The sequence below is a fragment of the Eptatretus burgeri genome, chromosome 4 (genome assembly GCF_056783735.1).
Source record: "Eptatretus burgeri isolate ZD-2024b chromosome 4, Ebu_testis_v1, whole genome shotgun sequence".
Classification (NCBI taxonomy): domain Eukaryota; kingdom Metazoa; phylum Chordata; class Myxini; order Myxiniformes; family Myxinidae; genus Eptatretus; species Eptatretus burgeri.
In genome coordinates this window covers 69,914,112-69,932,618 of record NC_140964.1, presented here as the reverse complement: position 1 = coordinate 69,932,618, position 18,507 = coordinate 69,914,112, and the positions used below count along the sequence as shown (strand labels likewise).

At 44.4% G+C, this 18,507-nt stretch overlaps 1 protein-coding gene across 1 annotated transcript in view; it reads left to right on the top strand.

Moving 5' to 3' along the window:
- The window catches only part of LOC147028303 (dolichyl-diphosphooligosaccharide--protein glycosyltransferase subunit STT3B-like), a 224,849-nt gene that overhangs the window by 169,588 nt on the left and 36,754 nt on the right, over window positions 1-18,507 (top strand). Inside the window, exons 2-4 of the mRNA XM_085878590.1 lie at window positions 15,274-15,382; window positions 15,772-16,059; window positions 16,241-16,306. Of these exons, the coding sequence (XP_085734716.1) occupies window positions 15,274-15,382; window positions 15,772-16,059; window positions 16,241-16,306 (463 nt within the window). The remainder of the gene's footprint in view (window positions 1-15,273; window positions 15,383-15,771; window positions 16,060-16,240; window positions 16,307-18,507) is intronic.

Genomic DNA, 18,507 nt, shown 5'->3' with positions numbered 1-18,507 from the left:
TTTGATCAATCCAGAATTCCAGCAATCTCTGTGTGTGTGTGTGTGTGTCTCTATGTGTGTCTGCGACCGCTGCTTCTCGACAACCACTGGTCGGATCTGATTGAAACTTGCCAGGAATATTGCTGGGGCCCTGCGGATGTGCCTTTTCAAGGCTTGATATTAATCGGACGAGCGGTTCCCAAGTTACGGCCATTTATCTGTCAACCAATGACAGGACACGGTGCGATAACATCACCAATGACGTCACAATGCTTCCTGTTTTATTTTTTTTTTTTTGATATGATGTCACAATTGATGCTGGCACCTGAGTATGTGCCTTTTCAAAGTTTGATATCGTTCTTCTTCATCCGTTTCAGCTTCGTCCCAAGTGTTTCCCAAGTTATGGCCATTTATGATATGGTTCGTCCGATATAACTGAAACAATGCCCCAATCCAGTTTTTTTTTTGCACATATGGCCACGCACGTACGGCCTCGCACGTATGGGCACGCACCCACGGGCACGCAACTACCGGAATATCAGACGAAATACATTATTTGTAACTAGTTGAGGTGGAAAACCTCACATTAAGTACATTATTTGTGACGAGATGAGGTGTAAAACCTCACCGTAAATACCTTATTTGTAGCTAGTTGAGGTGAAAACCTCGCACTAAGTACCTCCTTGTAACTAGGTGAGGTGGAAAACCTCATTCACCACTTTATTTGTGACGATGTGAGGTGTGAAATCTCACAGTCAATACCTTATGTAAAACTAGTTGAGGTGTAAAACCTCACATTAAATACCTTATTTGTACCTCGTTAAGGTGAAAACCTCACAGTAAATACTTTATCTGTCACTAGTTGAGGTGAAAACCTCACACTAAATTCCTTATTTGTGACTAGTCGAGGAATATAACCTCACATTAAATACCTTATTTGTAACAAGTTGAGGTGAAAACCTCACACTAAATACCTTATTTGTAACGAGTTGAGGTGTAAAACCTCAGTAAATACTTTATTTGCAACTATTTGAGGTCGTAAACCTCACTTCGTTCTCAAAATAGAATAATGGAAGTTTCTTGTTTCGCCGCGTCGTGTTGAGAACGCTGGCTCCAAGAGAGCTCTGTGTTCATCTTCTTCTTCTTCTACTTCTTCTTCTTCTTCTGGTGAAGACAAAACCTTTATGACGCGGCTCTTGGACACATTTGTCCTTGTTTTCATTATGCTTTCATCAGAGAAAGTTTGGACTGTTCTCTTCCACTGCAACTGCAGCAACGACTTGTTCTTGTCTTCATGGTAACACAATGGAATGAGTGGACAAGGTAATCTCGACATGTTGTCTCCACGCTGTCCATCTCCCTCCATGCTGTCCATCTGTAATTCCAGTAACGATTCCATCGATTTCATCGATAATTCCATCGAAAATTCCATCGATACCAGAAACAAGACCAACACAAGATAGTCAACACCATCACTTGGTGAAGCAACGTGTCCGTTTTGTTTGTTTTTATATGGAGTAAACGAGGACGTCGTTGGAAACACCTGTTCCTGATCCCAGTCGATGTGTTTCCTTCTCACTTTATAACCCTCATTCCAGCAGTTTCTCGTCCCGTCGAGCCGAAGCGAGTTTACTGAATTGCAGGATTTCCTCATGATATCCACCACGGGAAATCTTTGAACAACATCATCATTTTAATTCCCTTTAAACAGTTTGAACAGCTTGTAGAAGGATCCTTCTCGAGCACAAATAAGCATTTTTAAGATCTCGAACCTCTTCTAACCAGGTAATTTCCTCAAAATCAAACAACCACGCATTCCCAAGTTAATATTGGGTTTTCATAACATCGGACACCTCAACCTTTAAACGTGCAGACGTTTTATATCAACCGAGTCATCGTTTTCAAGAACATTTAAAAACACAAAATGGCAGAGGAGGTGTGGCTCGAACATTTCCCGGCATGCTTCGCTCCTCCAACGTTCCACGATTGTTCTTTTGAATCAACAGACGTTTGGGGTTTGTTTGTTTTTCAATTAACTTTTCAATTTCCAATCATTTTTTTTCTCGAATTATTGCGATGATGTTAACGACGTAAACTACTACCTTCGGCGTGTTTGTGTTGGTAGTTGACGGTGATTAGAGGCAAGGGAAGCATTCCAGGGCGTTTCAATAAAACGTGTACAGATGTTAAACATCGAATAAACGATCAGAGCCTGTGGTTTTGTATTTCCTCATGGGTAACACCTTCTGACTGATGACGTCATTCCACTACACAAACTCTCAGGGTGGATCTGGGGAGGGGGGTAAAGGGGGTGCGCACTCCTCCCCCCACCCACCCCCCCATCCGTTTCTGCACACGTTTTGGTTTCACTTTTACACAAACTGATATTTTCAGGTTGTTGTGAGAAATCTGCAAGTTCTCTCAGGCACTCTGCACATTCAGGTGGACCAGTCCACAATGACCTTGATGGGGGGTGTTGTGTTGACAATGTCACGGACATATCCTGGACAGGATATGTGCATGCATTTCAACACCCCTCATCAATCGTGGACCCCGCACACCCAAAAGACCCCAAGGATCCAAATGACCCATGGGATCCAAATGACCTGAGGATGCAAAAGACCCTGAAGACCCAAAGGACCCAGGGCATTCATAAGACCATGAGGACCTAAAATACCTTGAGAACCCAAAATACCTTGAGGATCCAAAAGACACAATGAGACTATCATGGACCCATCGGAAGTCTGCATCATGTAAAATGTGATTCTGCATCAATGTCCCAAACCTTAACCCACGACACCCACACAAAATCCCATGTCCTTAACCTCCTCCCAACTCTGACATCTCTCTGCCCCCTTTACCACCACACCCAAGCTCTGTGCTCCCCTCACAACCCAATGTCCCCAACTCCCCGCCACACTCCCCCCCTTAAAAATCTTCAAACCCCTGGATCCCAACTCTGTCCCCTCTCTGCTCTCCCTCCCCCAAGCCAGCTGTGTCATCCCCTCCCCCTTTCTTCTTCAAGTCCCCACTGCCCCAATGACTCAATCTCCCTTGCATTTCAAACTCCTGCAACAGCGCCACATTGTCCGTTTTGCATTTCCTCTGGTCGTCTGAGCAGATCAATAAATCGTCGACATCCTGAATCATCACTGAACCTTCCGGAAGCTCTCTGTCCTCCAAGTCTTCTTCAAAGCCTGCAAAAAGAGTGTCGGACTATCGCGAAATCTTTGCAGAAGTACCGTCCAGGTGTATTTTTGTCCCGCGTTGCTAAAGGCAAATAAGTATTGTGATTCCTTCGCCAGGGGAATGGAAAAATATGCCGAGCATAAATCAACCACAGAGAAATATGTTGCGCTCGATGGCACCAGTACCAGCACCGTGACAGTGTGAGGCACTACAGGAAAAAATGATTTCACGCATTTATTCACCGCCCGCAAAACTTGCACGAATCTCCACTTATTTCCACTGGGCTTCTTTACCGGTAGGATAGGCGTATGACATGGGCTCTTCGTCGGTATTATCACTCCTTGCTCCCGTAATGATGCCAGCACCGGTGCGATTCCCTTGATTGCCTCCTTTCGCAATGGATATTGGCCCACTCGAGGCAGGGGTATCCCCTCTTTTACCTGAACTAGTGCGGGCCCATAGGGGCGGGCCCGTAGTTGCGTGCCAGCATGTGCAGCTTCGTGCCTGCAGTATCAGGTCCCCAGCATCAATTGTGACGTCATATCAAACGAAGAAGAAGAATTGTGATGCCCCCCTCTCCGCCCACCTCTCTCGCCCCACCTCTCTCGCCCCCCCTCTCTCCCTCCCCTCTCTTGCCCCCCCCTCTCACGCCCTCTCTCACCCTTCTCTCTCCCCCCTCCTCTCTCCCTTCTCTTGCCCCCTCTCACCCCCCTCTCGCCCTTCTCTCTCCCCCCTCCTCTCTCCCTTCGATTTCCCCCCCCCTCTCACCCCCTCTCTCGCCCTTCTCTCTCCCCCTCCTCTCTCCCCTCTCTTGCCCCCCCTTTGACCCCCTCTCTCGCCCTTCTCTCTCCCCTCCTATCTCCCCTCCTCTCTCCCTTTTCTCTCCCTCTCCTCTCGCCCTTCTCTCTCCTCCTCCTCCCTCCCCTCTCTTGCCCCCCTCTCTCGCCACTCTCTCGCCCCCCTCTCTCCCCCTCTTTCCCCCTCCTCTCTCCCTCCTCCTCTCTCGTCCCTCTCTCTGTAAAGGTATTCACAAATGTCTACCAAGCACAAAGATTAATTCCAACCTTGGGAAAAAAACAGCTTTCAAACCCTTGGGAAACAGCTGTTTCCCTCGGGAAAATTCAAACCTTGGGATTAATTAATAATTTGAATGATAATCAAACCTTGGGAGTTTGGCACATACCCAGGTATGGCACATACCCAGAGAAAGGCACATTCCCAGGTCCCCAGTGTCGATTGTGAGGTCATACCAAACGAAGAAGAATTGTGACGTCAATCCTTCAAAAAAATTTAATTACATAAATAAACATTAATTGTGACGTCATTCGTGATGTCATAGCACTGTGTCCTGTCATTGTTTCATAGATACATGGCCGTAACTTGGGAACCGCTCGTCCGATCGATATCAAACCTCGAAAAGGCACATCCGCGGGTCCCCGGCAATATTTCTGGCAATATTTCTGCCATACACCTTTTCAACACTGAAAAAGCAGTAAAATGGCCGTAACTTGGGAACCGCTCGTCCGATGGACATCAAACCTCGAAAAGGCACATCTGCGGGTCCCCGGCAACATTCCTCGCAAGTTTCAATCGGATCGGACTGGCGGTCATCGAGACACGGCGGTCGCAGACAAACAGACAGACAGGCACATAGAGATTGCTGGAATTATAGATAGATTGACACAGGATTCGCGGCCAGCACCCTCCCTCATCATTTGGATGTTCTGTCCGGAGTCTGTCTGGTACTTCCTGTAATCTTTCCTCGGTCCCCGCTCGCCTGTCTGTCTGGCGGCGGGGTTTCTCGCTGTTCATCTCATGCCTTTCCAACACGCATGTCAAAATTTTATCAGGTAAGCAGACTTTTATCAGGTAAGCAGACTTTCCATCCATCCCCGCTCCTAATCGCGTGAAAGCTGTTCTGAGCCTCGCTACCCCTTTCTTTTGGTTCCGGGGCGCATCTCAATCGGGTTATCATTTTCCCAATTCTCCCGAACTGTGTTCTTTACTTACTGCCATTGAGACATGTGGTGCAAGTCCTACGCTATGCTTCATTATTTCGCGCTCTTTAGCGGCTCGGTCCACCTCCACCGCTGCTCCTTCCTTTCCGATCCATAAATTGGTTGTCATCATTTTGCGCTGATCAGTGTAATCTCTATGTACTTTGGCTGAGTATTCAAAATCCTGCCCTGTTTCATCGTCGTATCCAGTACAGTGCAAAGTCAATCCCACTCCTTCCAAATCAATGTCGTTGCTAAGCAACCGTTCCTCCACATCTCGCAATCTTTTTGCACTTTCCAAATCCCTACTCAGCTGGTTTCTCCCCTCCTGAGATACAATTCGTAACCAATAAATCACTGGTCCGAGTTCATTCATCATGAGGGTCATTACTTCTTATTGTAATGCCAGCGGGGCATCGATGAAAACTCCGTCTTCTTTACATGTTATAGTCCACCCCATTCTACACAACAAATGTCTACCCAACAGATTCATCGGAGTGTGTTTAGTGACCAAAAATGCATGTTCTCCTTTCAGGGGGCCGACTTCAATTCCTTATTTATCTGAAATCGGGACATCTTCTCTCCGTCCCGAGACCCCCATCACTCTTACTGAGTCGCCTGAAAGAGGCAGGTTCTTTATCTCTCCTTGTTTTAGTGTTGACCATGTGGCTCCCGTGTTTACTAAAAATGTTACCTGTTTTCCTTCTACGTTTACCGTTGTGGTCAATTCTCTCACGTTCCATGTTTCCCTTTGCGGAACCACTGCGGTATACTTTTGTCAATATTTCTTCTCCCATCTCTGCTCTCCCCCAGGAGGTGCTGTTGATCTTTCCCAGTGTTTTGGCAGCTGGTGGTCCCAGCTCCATTGCCTGGGTGCAGCTTGGCACTCCCGGCTCCAGTGTCCTGTTTTTCCACACTTGTAACATTCTCCTGTCCTCTGTGAACCATTATTTCTGTTCCACAGTCTTCGTTGACCCTGTCCCCTCTCCTGCCTTGGTTCCCAATCTGGGTTATCCCTGCGGGGTCTCTCTTCTCGTTCTTCATACTGGCGGTCCTTTCTCTCGAGATTCCTCATTATTAAGGCTCTCTTGGTTCTTTTCCCCCTCCTGTCTTCTTCTTCTTTTAAGGTCTGCCATGCTTGTCTTGCTCTTTCATGTAAAGTGGCGGGCTCAGCGTTTTTCCAATCTGGAGTTGTCTTTACTTCTCTCCTTATTTCGTCGCACAACCCTTCCACAAACGAATTGTTTAGGAATTGTCTGGGCACTACTCCCATCTCCTCATATCCTGAGTGTAGTTCAATCTGTTCAGACAGTCGTGCTTTGTATGCGCTAGGTGGTTCCTTTATATCCTGTACAACCTCTACGATTGCCTACCAATCCATCACTCTCGGGGCCATGTCGGTTGCTAATTCATCCATTAATGAGGTTACTCTTGTCCTATATGCTGTCTGTGCTACTCGCTCATCGTCGTTGAGGCCGGGTCGGTTCAAAGTATTGTCCACCTCGTCCTCTGGTTTTACTCCCCATGCCGCTGCGCGGGCACCCCAAACCGAGCTGGGTAGCACAGCCGTACATATGAATCCGATATCTATTCTAGTTGCCCCATGCATTTTTATCTGGTCATGCAGTATTTTTATTGCTTTCCTTTGGTTTAGTTTTTAAACATTCTTCCATACTTGCTTTTACTCCCGAAATGTCTTGGGGTGTCCACGATCTCCAGACCCAATCATTGTGCGCCATTTGCATCATGGGGAACTGCTGAATGTCAGCCCCTCCCATTGCTCCTTCCTCCTCCAGGACGGGGTAAATTCCTTTTGTTATCCCAGGTCGTGTGGTTATTTTCCCGTCTATGTTATCGTTCTTTTCCACTGGCTGCGCTAGCGCTTGTTTCAATTGCTCCTGTCTCGCTTCCTCTTGTGTCATTCGTTGGTTCAAAATTCCTTCGAGACCTGAACGCTTATTTTCTGTCTCAGCTTGTGACGCCGTTAAACAATAGGCTAGCACCTTCCAGTGTTTCTCTCTCTGTCCCGAGCCTCCCGCTTTGCCCTCTGTCAGAAATGTGCTAACTGTGTCCAATACTTTTGGATCGAAGGATCTGGCCAACGGGAAAGGTCTTTTCTTCCTGCCGTCCATTTCACCCAATCTTGCACTCCCTCTACTTTATCCCTTCCATGTTTTTCTCCCACGATTTTCAATGGTGGTCCTCTTGGTAACCCTTGAGATTTAACAGAGTTATTCCCCATATTTATGTTCTGAGCTTTTCAACAGCCTTATAGCTTTAAAACGTTTCTCCTTTTATTACACGGAACCGGGGTTCCGCTATTATCAACAGCCTTGAAGCCTTCTTACAGGACTTTAACCTATCAGTCTTTCTTCACACAACACCTTTAGAAAACAAGATTTTACCCTGCTTCTCTTTATTTCACGTGGATATCCTTATCCTCTTCATACAACAACACAGATCTCAAATGGCCGTACCCACTACCACAGAATACAAGACTTAAACTCGTTTCTCCTTATTTCACTTGGATATCCTTATCCTCTTCCCTTCCCAGTCCCAAAATACAGCCTTACAGCCCTTTGTGGTCAATCAATAAAACTGCATTTGACTCTCCTCATATTTTTACCGTTATTAGTTTGTCACCCCAGCAGAACCTGAAGCTGCGTTCAAAGGAACTCTCTCCGCTGGGTGTACAGTGCTTACCTCACGAGGGCTATCCTTTTGCAGATGCCCGACGTGTTGCGCACCACGTACCGTTTAGCTGAGACCCTTGTAAGTGCTGTACACCAAGCGGCGCTCCTCCGGTCCACAGCATCAGAGTCCGTGAGTTCGCGTTCTGGGGTGCCAACTGTGAAGACTCCGTTCTTCAGCCAGGTATAAAGAGAGTCTTTTGAAGAGGATTCACCATGATGCAGCTTTATTGAAGGACCACACGCCAGCCAGCGGAGGTGATGTTAGCAGCTCAATCAACACAGTGGAGAGCTACCAAAACCACACTGAGTCTTACATTCAAAAACTCTCCCTTATGTACAATCTATCTCTAATTCCAATCTATCTCTGGTTATAATTTAACCCTAGTTCGTGTGACAAGATCTCCAAATGTGTTCTCACGTATGAGCTAAGAGTTTTCCCTTCCCTCCCCCAAGGTAGGGTGGAACAATCGAACAGCTTATCTTCGGGCCCAGCAATCATCTTAGACAATCCCTCTCCCCTGCCCCAGACTTATTATCACTGTGGAGTGTTTGAAGGACAAACAAAACCCCGCTATTAAGTTCACAAAGACGGTAAGAGTAGGGACATATCTCGCTTCAAACGAAACAAGAGCCCAGGAGTGGAATGCTTGAGAAAAACAACATAAAGTTTAGTTTTACATGAGAAAGGACATGTCTCGGTTTGTTATCACTTCAACAACACAGCCAGTGCCTGCAGAGGGCATCTGGTGGACTGACTCACTGGTAAACAGTGCCACTTAAACTATAGAGAGTTCTTAAAATGCATTACAGTGTTTATACAAATGTGTTCAAATCCCAACATCAAACTAATATGTATGTATTAATTATGGATTGGATGTGAGCATAAAATAGCACTCCTCACAGTCAATGGATCATGTTATTCTTTTTATTACTGCCAATTATTGTGCTATCATTATTATCTTGCCAAAACGAAGTTTTTGCAAGATATGTGACTCAACTTGTATGTTTTTTTTTTTGTCTGTAATCACGTATAAAAAATTCTGTAGAGCACAGTTATCATTGGAAATTTTTGTAACTTCGCATATCGAGGTCCCTTTCAGCGCACAAAATTTTGAAGGTCAAGGTCAAAGGTCAAGGACACTTTGTCGCAAATCAGGGGAGTCGACGAAACCCTCATTTTTTGAGTAATTTTGATCGGATCGTCTTCAAACTTCATGGGAATATAGTTCATGGTCTGTCGCTCAGCTGATTAATTTTTGGTGGCGATTGGCCTTGACCTTCATATGTTTTTTTTTATTTTTTTATTTATCTTTTGGCAAGATACGGGTCACCCTGCGGGTGACATTGGTTTATTTCCTTGTGTTTTTTTTTTCTTTTAACTCACCAGAAGATTGCATTTGTGACCCATGGCTGCCACAGTTTTCAATACAACCTCAGTATAGAATTTCGGCTTCTCCATTCTCTATATTGAAAAAAATATTTTCAAAGAAAAAAACATTTTATATATATATATATATATTTTTTTTATTTTAATTTTTAAGATCGACTCTTCAAGACTGGGATCGACCTGTCGGTCGCAATCGACTGGTTGGACACCACTGCTCTCGGCCATCTAGAACCGTTTAGGCTTACACCAAGCAAACATCTAGTCTTCTTGCAAAACACAGACGATACTTTTTCAGAAAGTAATGCACAAATACGAGCCACCCAGAGGTGGGTACTCTGCAAGTCTATTATATAATCCGAAGTGTGGTGTCTGTCTCTCATTTATGGCGGCCACTTCCCATGCAGCGTTTGAAAAGTTCAACATTCACTTTTGAAATGACGGGAGAACAGGCATGAGTAATGTTGATGCCAAATTTTATTTCGCAAGCAGGATATTTTGCCATCTTTTGAGACAAATTCAACATCCACCACCAGATGTTGCACCACCATTTTGTGGTGGGTGGTAGAAGTAGCTCTGAGTGTAACCAAGAGTGCAACACAATTAACATTTTTGAAGTGCATGAAATAATTTAAATTGACAGATTAACTTAAACTTTTCCCATCACTTGGGGGCAGTTATTTTGCTTGTATTTTATCAATGGAGCCCTTTGAAGCACCTGGCAACTTCCACACGTTGTAACATCACATCAGTCGCCCATTTCCTTTCTGTCCCGTGTTCTTTTTGCCAATGCATTCATTACTTGTTGGGTGTTGAGGAAAAGTGACCGAAACAAAGTACATTTTGTGCTGTGTACAGCAGGACAGACAGTGAAAGTTCAGGCAAAGTACTCATAGTATGAGATTGTGCTTTTGGGATCCTTGATTTCATAGCAGATAGCATACATTCTTCATGTGCATATAGCATTATAGGTCAAGAAAACACCATTATTGAAGTGCGAACAATGTCACAAGTTCCTGGACTGTCTGTCAGCCTGACAGTCCTGATGACCAGCTTGTTGCAAAGCAGGTGCAAGAATGGCCGAGTGGTTTGCTGTGTTCCGTTGTCCAACACTAAATCTACACAGCCAGGGTGATGGACCCTTTAATGCTCAGAGGTCGATGGATCAAACATGAATTTGGGAGACAGAGCTACACAGGGTTGCTGCATAGGTTGTCTAAATTAAAAAAATCACAACATTTTAAAACATTTATCCCCTGACAATATGTGCGCAGTTGTAGGATATGCTGCATTTTTATTTGCAAGCTGGTTCTTTAAAGTTTTATTACAAACTTAAGTAATAAGTATCCATAACAAGTATTTTGGGCTCAAAGCTTTAATATTGGCATAAAATATACTTTTTTTTCTCTTCTTAATGTTTATACTTTATGACCTGAACATAACCCTAAATTACCTCCGACACATCGGAGATATGTTAAATTTTGGACTTGTTTGTTATTCAAGAATGTCTGTTGGAGATATTATCCAGTTACTTTATGGTTTTTTTAGATCCTCTTGGAGGATCTCTAAGTCTTTCTCACGTTGTTGTTCTTGTGGACTTTTTTGTTTCACAGCCTACAGTTTTCATCGAAACTTCCTGAAACTTGGCAAATATATGTAAAAATTCCCTGCGCAGACAGTAACCATCTCCGATTTTGAAAATTCCTCCTCGAAAAAAGTTATGACGTCAAAATATCTCCGCTAATGGAAATCGCCTTAAAAATTATCTCTGAAACTAGGCAAGCTGTTTGAATTCTGTTTGCGGGAATCGAACAGGGCATTAGCAGAGATGAATTACCGCACATATGATACATCACTATGACGTCATATCAATTTTTATGACGTCATTCCTATTTTTGACATTTTTTGTTTCACAACCCAGAGTTTTCATCGGATCTTCGTGAAACTTGCCATGTATATGCAGAAAGCCCATGCACAGGCAGTTACCATCTCTGATTTTGGAAATTCTGAAAAAAAGTTGATGTCATAATATCGCCGCGAATGGAAATCGCCTATACCATTATCTCTGAAACTTGGCAAGCTGTTTGAATTTTGGTTGCGGGAATCAAGCCGGGCATTAGCACAGATAATTTATCGCAAACCTGATACATCACAATGACGTCATTTTCGTTTTATGACGTCATCATTAAGAGGACGAGGATCTTAGCTCATTTGAGCTTGTTAATTATTTTGGTGCTATGAGTTACGATTTTAGATTTTTGCATGTACGCACTCAATTTGTCTTTCTTTTTGAGTTTTTTGGAAGTTCTGGCTATGTACTTAATGCTGTTGGCAGGATTTGGCAAGAAAAATTAGCCAATGCAACAAGTACATTTTTAAAGTAGACTTATTTCACAACATTTTTAGATTAATAAAAATTCACCTCCCCGCACCCCTCCCCCCCCCACACCCCCTAGACCTGTAAGGGCAACACATTTTTACTTTTTTTTGCATGCTGCCTCCCTGACTACTACCCTTGAAATCATTTTCTCTCTCACTTCTACTCTGCTGTTGGTGTTTCCCCCTTTCCATGATTTTCCTTTCCATTCTATTTGAGCTCTTCCCTATGCCTTGATTATGAATACAAAAACAAATCTGTGCTGCTGTTGTAGACCATTCAATCCTTTCATTTCATATGCAGCCTGTGGCTGCTGCTTGCATCATTTCTGGGAGAATGGCTGTGCCAGTGATGCAGTTCCCCACCAGTTGGTTAGACCAGGAATTGGGAATTTCGCCAGGGTGCCGCCGACTCTTTGCACAGGACACCTTGGGATCTTTAACATCCACCAACTCATGCCAGTTTAACATCCATCCGAGGGATGGCCCACGGATTGATGTCTCGCCCTGCCTGTGAGACAACAGGATGACAGTTGACAGCTGGGTTGAGATTCTAACCTTGGGTGGACTGCTTAGGTGTTCACGAAGAATTCACACCCTCGGCGGACCTCGAGCGGAACGAGTCGTTACCGTGCCCGAACCGTGTGTAACCCGTGCGGATGGTTACCAAGGCCCGTTGGTCCAAATGAACAATTTACTGCCTCGCTATTTCTCAACACGCACCGTGCTAAGCCAATAAAAGAAATGACAGGGAACGAGCTGGGACATTCAACAATGGGGATATTTATTACGATAATAATCTGGGAAGGAAGCACATAAGGGCAGAGTTATCCGAATATCAGGCTGGCAATATACAGTGAGCAAAAGCACTTAACCATTCTACTTAATAGATGGGGCCCACACACAGACACACACCCAAAAGAAACGGACCCCGTCAGGTCTTTATTGAAGGCTTCCAGCCTGAGGAAAGGTGAGCTGGAGGCCAGAGCCTGTGCTTGGACCTGTCCGCCTCGTGCGGTCTTCGACGATCTGGCTCAGTGGCGGGACTCAAACCCGCAGCTTCCATGTGGCATCAAGGATGAAGGCACCACGAGTGGAGCGGCAGACGCCAGCATGATCCGGACGGCAAAAACAAGCGAGGAGGCGGCGAGGCAGGCGAAGCAAGTGATTCTCCTCAGGCTCCGACACACAACCAGGCTCCGACGCCAACACGAACATGAACGCGAACACTCCTCCAAAGGGAGCCTGGTCTTTTCATCCGCTCCCTGAGCGGGGCGGAGCCTCGGTGTCGGACGCTCTGTGCGCGCTTCTTTGGACAGGGATCAGGTGTGTTGACGTGCTGTGAAAACTCCAACTGAAGAGCAAGGGGAGCCTGGTAAATCGCTAGTTCAGTGGAGGAGTTGTGAATGGGAACGCGCTGTTCACTCCAACTGAACAGCAAGGGGAGCCTGGTAAAGCGCTAGTTCAGTGTAGGAGTTGTGAATGGAAATGGCAGGGTGGTTGGTTTGTTGGATCTAAGGATTTAAAGACCTCACTATAATACAACTTCGCAGTGCACGTATACTCAATTACCCATTAAACAAGGGACGGGACCCTAACTAGAAACACATACTTACCGATATAACTGATCTATAAGGACTCTGGCTGTTGTGTGCGATGGGTTCCAGATTCGTAACTATATATATATATATATATATATATATATATATATATATATATATATATATATATATATATATATATAAATATTGTTAACCTGTTTCCAGCCTCGTGATCCAGGGGCTCAATTGGGTACACAAACAGGCTAACCTTTGTTACCACGCGCACGCGAAATGAATAGTGGGGTTAATCAATTGGTTCATGTCTGTCTGTCTGTTTGTCTTATCAGTTTATGCTCGTCAGTTTGTGATTGAGGAACAATGTATTTAAATTGAATATTATATTTTGAACACAAATCCGAATATACATAGGAAGACAAGTGTGCCGTTTTAACGTACCTTGGTTTAGAATTCCTCCCGGCCGCACATGCTCAGAGAGGAGTGAGATAATATTTTAACCTCCTGTTTTGCAGTACGTACTTCAATTCAAATCAAGGTTCAATGGGGTGGTGTATCAGTGTGCTGTTCGGGACTGCTCTGGACGACTTTAACAGCCCTAAACTTTCGGGGTTTTTTAAAAACGATTGTTAAAATCATTATTATATTAATATTGAAGTATCTGTGCTGGGTATCGTGTTCTATGAACTCTCTCGTTTCCATCTGCTTTGCATTATCTCTCAGTATTTCAAGAGCAATCGGAGATTGCATACCCTTGCCAGGACTTTTGTGTGGCAAATTAATGGAAGGATGGACTAAATGAATGCTCGTTGATTGCAAACGAAAGGTCTAAATAGTCTAATTGTAAATGTGTGAAGTTCAAAGGTCTGAATAGTTGTATTGGTCAAATGGACCGACGATCTAAAAGTGGAAAGGTCTAAATGGGTTTAAATGGTCAAAAGAGCATAATTTAAGGTCTGAAGTGTTGGAATTGTTTGAAGGGGTTTATAGTGTCCTAAAATGTCTCAAAGGGTCGAAAGGTCAAAGGGGTCGACATGGTATTAAAAGGTCTGATCGGTGTAAAGGTCTAAATGGTAGAAAGGAGTCGAGGGTCTTGGAGGTCTATGGGTTCTAAAGGGTGTAATGCGGTCTAAATTGGCTTTTGGGTCTTTTGGGTCCTCAGGGGTTTTGGGGTCTTGGTGGTCTTAAAGGGTCTAAAGGGTTTTAGGCATCTGGAAGGGTCTTAGAGTTCTTTAGGATCTAATGTAATTCATACACATACTCACATTCTGTGTGGACGAACGAACAAACAGACAAATAGACTCAAATGCAATACTCTCTCCTCTGGCGAGGGTAAATATCAACGAGGTGTCAAATTGCTTACAGTCTGCTGGTGCAGCAAATGCTGGTACAGAAAAAAAAAACAGAAATTGGATGCGATCATAGAGAAACATCACCAATACAGTCAACCAGGAGAAGAGGGGCCTTTGAGCCGGTAAAACGGAATAGACCCTCATCGGCCCGATTACCTCTCGTCTGTCGGTGACAAATTGAAATGGGCTAAGAGAGTCGGGGCACAATAATGATGCTGGACATCTCATGTGGTACCTTTCAAAATGTTCGGCCATAACCAGGCCAATTTCCCTTTTTATTTTGGCCAAAGTCAGGTACAGCTGTTCTTAATGGTACCAGAGGATTAATGGGGTTACAGACCGAATCAACCTACACACCATGAAAAGCACAGTGGAAGTATGGATACGAATCATTCCCAAAGTGTTTTTTCACCCTTGATAATTTTTTTTTTTTTAAAGACAGTAGTGCAAATTTTAAGGAGCACATCAGTGTTGTATTGAAAAGATTGATTGATTGGAATATAAATATTTAGAGCATCATGTTTGTACAAATTGTCCCAATCGCTTCAATCTTCATTGCACAAATTCATTTCTTGATGTTTATTCACTCTTCTGATGATCTGATCAGTTAATTGTGGACACCCATTGGGCGGTTCTGTCGTTCAAGGCAAGGAAATGTGCTCATTAAGTGCAGTTTTCAACCTTATCTTTGACTAACGTGTGGAATGTGTGGTTTTTATGCTAAAATTTAACACATTGTCTTTGCAGGTTCAACTTCAGGGCGACACAATACCTCTCTTTACATGGCCTTCAAAGCTTCAGAGATTGGTTTGACGATATGGCCTGGTATCCACTGGGCAGACATGTCGGTGAAACGGTGGGATATTCTGCCCTCACTTCTCGTACTTTTCCTTCGTTGTCATTATTTGTGCATCTTGATTCTTTGGGTAGTGTTGTTTTGTGCCATCTCTCAACTCTGTTCAGCCCACTGATGATCTCATCACATTCAAACCCCTAGGATTTAAGCACGAGCGAAGGATCAGCTTTGCACAACCAGAAATAATTGCTTAGCTTGTATGTTAGAGAAAATGTTGGACAGACAATACCTAAGAAGTAGAGAACTCATCTCATTCCAATTGAATTCATAATGTCAAAGAAGATTGAAAACATTGATGAGCCAAACTTTAAAAAAAAAATAAAAAAAATTGTGTGACAAAATTGATGTTCTTTTTAATGGTCCCTCTATTTTTGTGTACTCCTCTTTAGGTCTATCCTGGCCTTATGCTAACAGCCACAAGTTTGCAGAGTGTCTTGTCCTGGCTTGGTGTGCCTATTTCTCTCAGTAACATCTGCATTTTCTTGCCACCTGCCTTTGCTGCCCTTACGGCTCTGGTCTCGGGACTTCTGACTCATGAACTCTGGGGTCCGACTGCTGGCCTTACTGCCACCTGCCTTGTGGCACTAGCTCCAGGCCACATTTCCCGCTCAACGGCTGGCTCGTATGACAATGAAGCCGTGGCTTTATGTGGCCTGCAACTGACAAGTTACTTGTGGGTGGGTGAGGACTTGGAGCTGTGAGAGATAGTTTATTCTCCATTATAGAGAAGATGACATGTGTAAAGATGTCCCCTGTTTTCATGAATCACATACATTATGCAGTTTAGTTATAATTTCAATTGAGAATCTCATCCCTCATTGCTTGAACCATCTTGAGTGATCTTCATAAATGTTGCAGGTCAGGTCGGTGAAAACGGGATCGATGTACTGGGCCACCCTCTGCAGTTTCTCTTACGTTTACCTGGTATGATACGCTTGTTGTCAGTCCTGGAGTTTTTGAAACTTGAAGAACAGGTTTCTTTAAAAATAAAAACACAAAAACATTTGAGACTTGAAGATTGAGTCTCGAGTTACATAATTTAAACTCTCACAAGCCAATCCGACTCACAGTTTCTCTCTCCCACCAATGTGTTGTGTGTGTGTGTTTTCTTTATTAAACTTCTTATTTACTTTTATCTCATTTCTAGTGAAGTTGTATTGAATGTATGATAAAATTTCCAATGACTCAAAAATAATATCAAGTTGCACTTTTTCAAGACTTGAGTGTGACGGTTTTCTGCCGAGTCTTTGGCCAACTGGGTTTTGAGTCAAGTTGGTGGAAGTATTTAGGAAGAAAAATATATATATATATATATATATATATATATATATATATATATATATATATATATATATATATATATATATTGAAACCCCTAACTTGGTAAAGCAGTGAGGCACAGACCAAGTCCCATAACAGCAAATGTCTAGTGGGTAAATGGGACAAAATGTGTTGTGTAGGGCTTTTAGTTAGGTCTTCAATCACCTATTCTTTCAAATATTTTATTCACTTTATTTCACACACAAACCCCATCATGCATGCATTCACGCCAGACCAGTGACGCTACCAAAGGAGCAGGAGGAACGAACACCACCGCAGCCTCATTTGCATACGCACTCCGTTCCCCTGTTCAAATGATGAGCCATAAACCAAATGACGCCTCACCTCAGACCTTCACCACGACACGATAACGCTCACCATAATCACCACAAATGCCTTCTAAAATCCCCACCACAAAGACAACCTATGCCCGACGTCTTCACCACAAATCTCACAATCACGACCAACCACTGCTACCTCATCACCACAATTGCCTAAACCCCTCCCAACACTCCAACATCCTCACCACAAACACAACAGCACTTTCCCCACCTCACTATAACCTCTGCAACTACCAACAGCTCCCTGGACGCTCACAACAGTCATTGGGGATGCTGGGGGAATGAAGAACATAGCAGATGCCCTCGAGCTGGAGTACTTTGGCATGCAACTCGAAGCACGAATGTGCGCTGGGATTCGTTTGGCAACTTCTGGATAGCTCTGGTGCACCGCTAACTAACAGCGTTTGGTTGGAGTCCAGTGCACATTCTTGGCCAGAGAGAGCTCCCGAAAACCCACAGTCAATATAATTCTTGGATTTTGTTTCATGGCTAGACTGGAGAGTTACTGAGGCCATTTTTGACTCCGAGCTTGGTGGGTGTGAGGAGTTGTGGTGGGGGGGGAAGGGGTGGGGGAGCTTGGGAGGAGCGAGGAAGGGGGGCGGGGAGAGCGACGCCTCCGCAAGTACTGCTATACACTCTTGGAGGGGAGGGGTGGGAGTGACAGGATAGGGGGAAGGGGGAAGGGGTATGGGCGTAGGAAAGCATGAGGGGAGGGGAAAAGAGTGGGAGGGGTTCTCGACTTGTGTTTGGGAGTGGGACTTGTGGAGCTGGGGGGTGGAAGATAGCACACAATTGAACAAAATAGAATACAATAAAACAGTGTGCGGAGAATGCCCAGAGATGGCCATGGGGGGGGGGGGTGAGAGGAGGATGGGGTTTGAGAGGAGGTAAACATGGAGGAGATGGGAAGGTGGTGTGAGGGGAGGTGAAGGCGTCGTTAGGGATGGGGAGGGAAGGGAAGAGTGATTTTTAAAAAGTACCGAAACAGCAACATTTTCTTTTTAATTGCCAGGTTCGACATAAAATCGGTTCAGAGCATTTAAAACCATGTTATGTACCTCGAAAAGGCCTGCATCATGTATGCTCGCACATGCACCGACCCTTGTACCCCTCCGGTCAGCTCACTCTGAATCTTATTCGTACATGATACACTCTGGGGAAGCCGTTTTAAATTCAAAACAAAACCGTCAGTCATGACCAGTCCCCTCAACAGAGGGTGAGGTGGGGGAGGGGGAGGGGTAAGAGATAGAGAGATGGAGATAGAGATATGGAGGAAAGTGTGAGGGAGAGAGGGATAAGAGGGGGGAGGATTCCGGCAAATGTGATGCCCAGTTTAAAGTCCATCCAAGAGATGGCACACATGTTGATGAATCGCCCTGCCTATGAAACACCGAGTGACAGTTTATAACTGGGTCAAGATTCGAACCCAGGCTCGACAGCTTAGAGCCAGTGTGCGTACTTGTT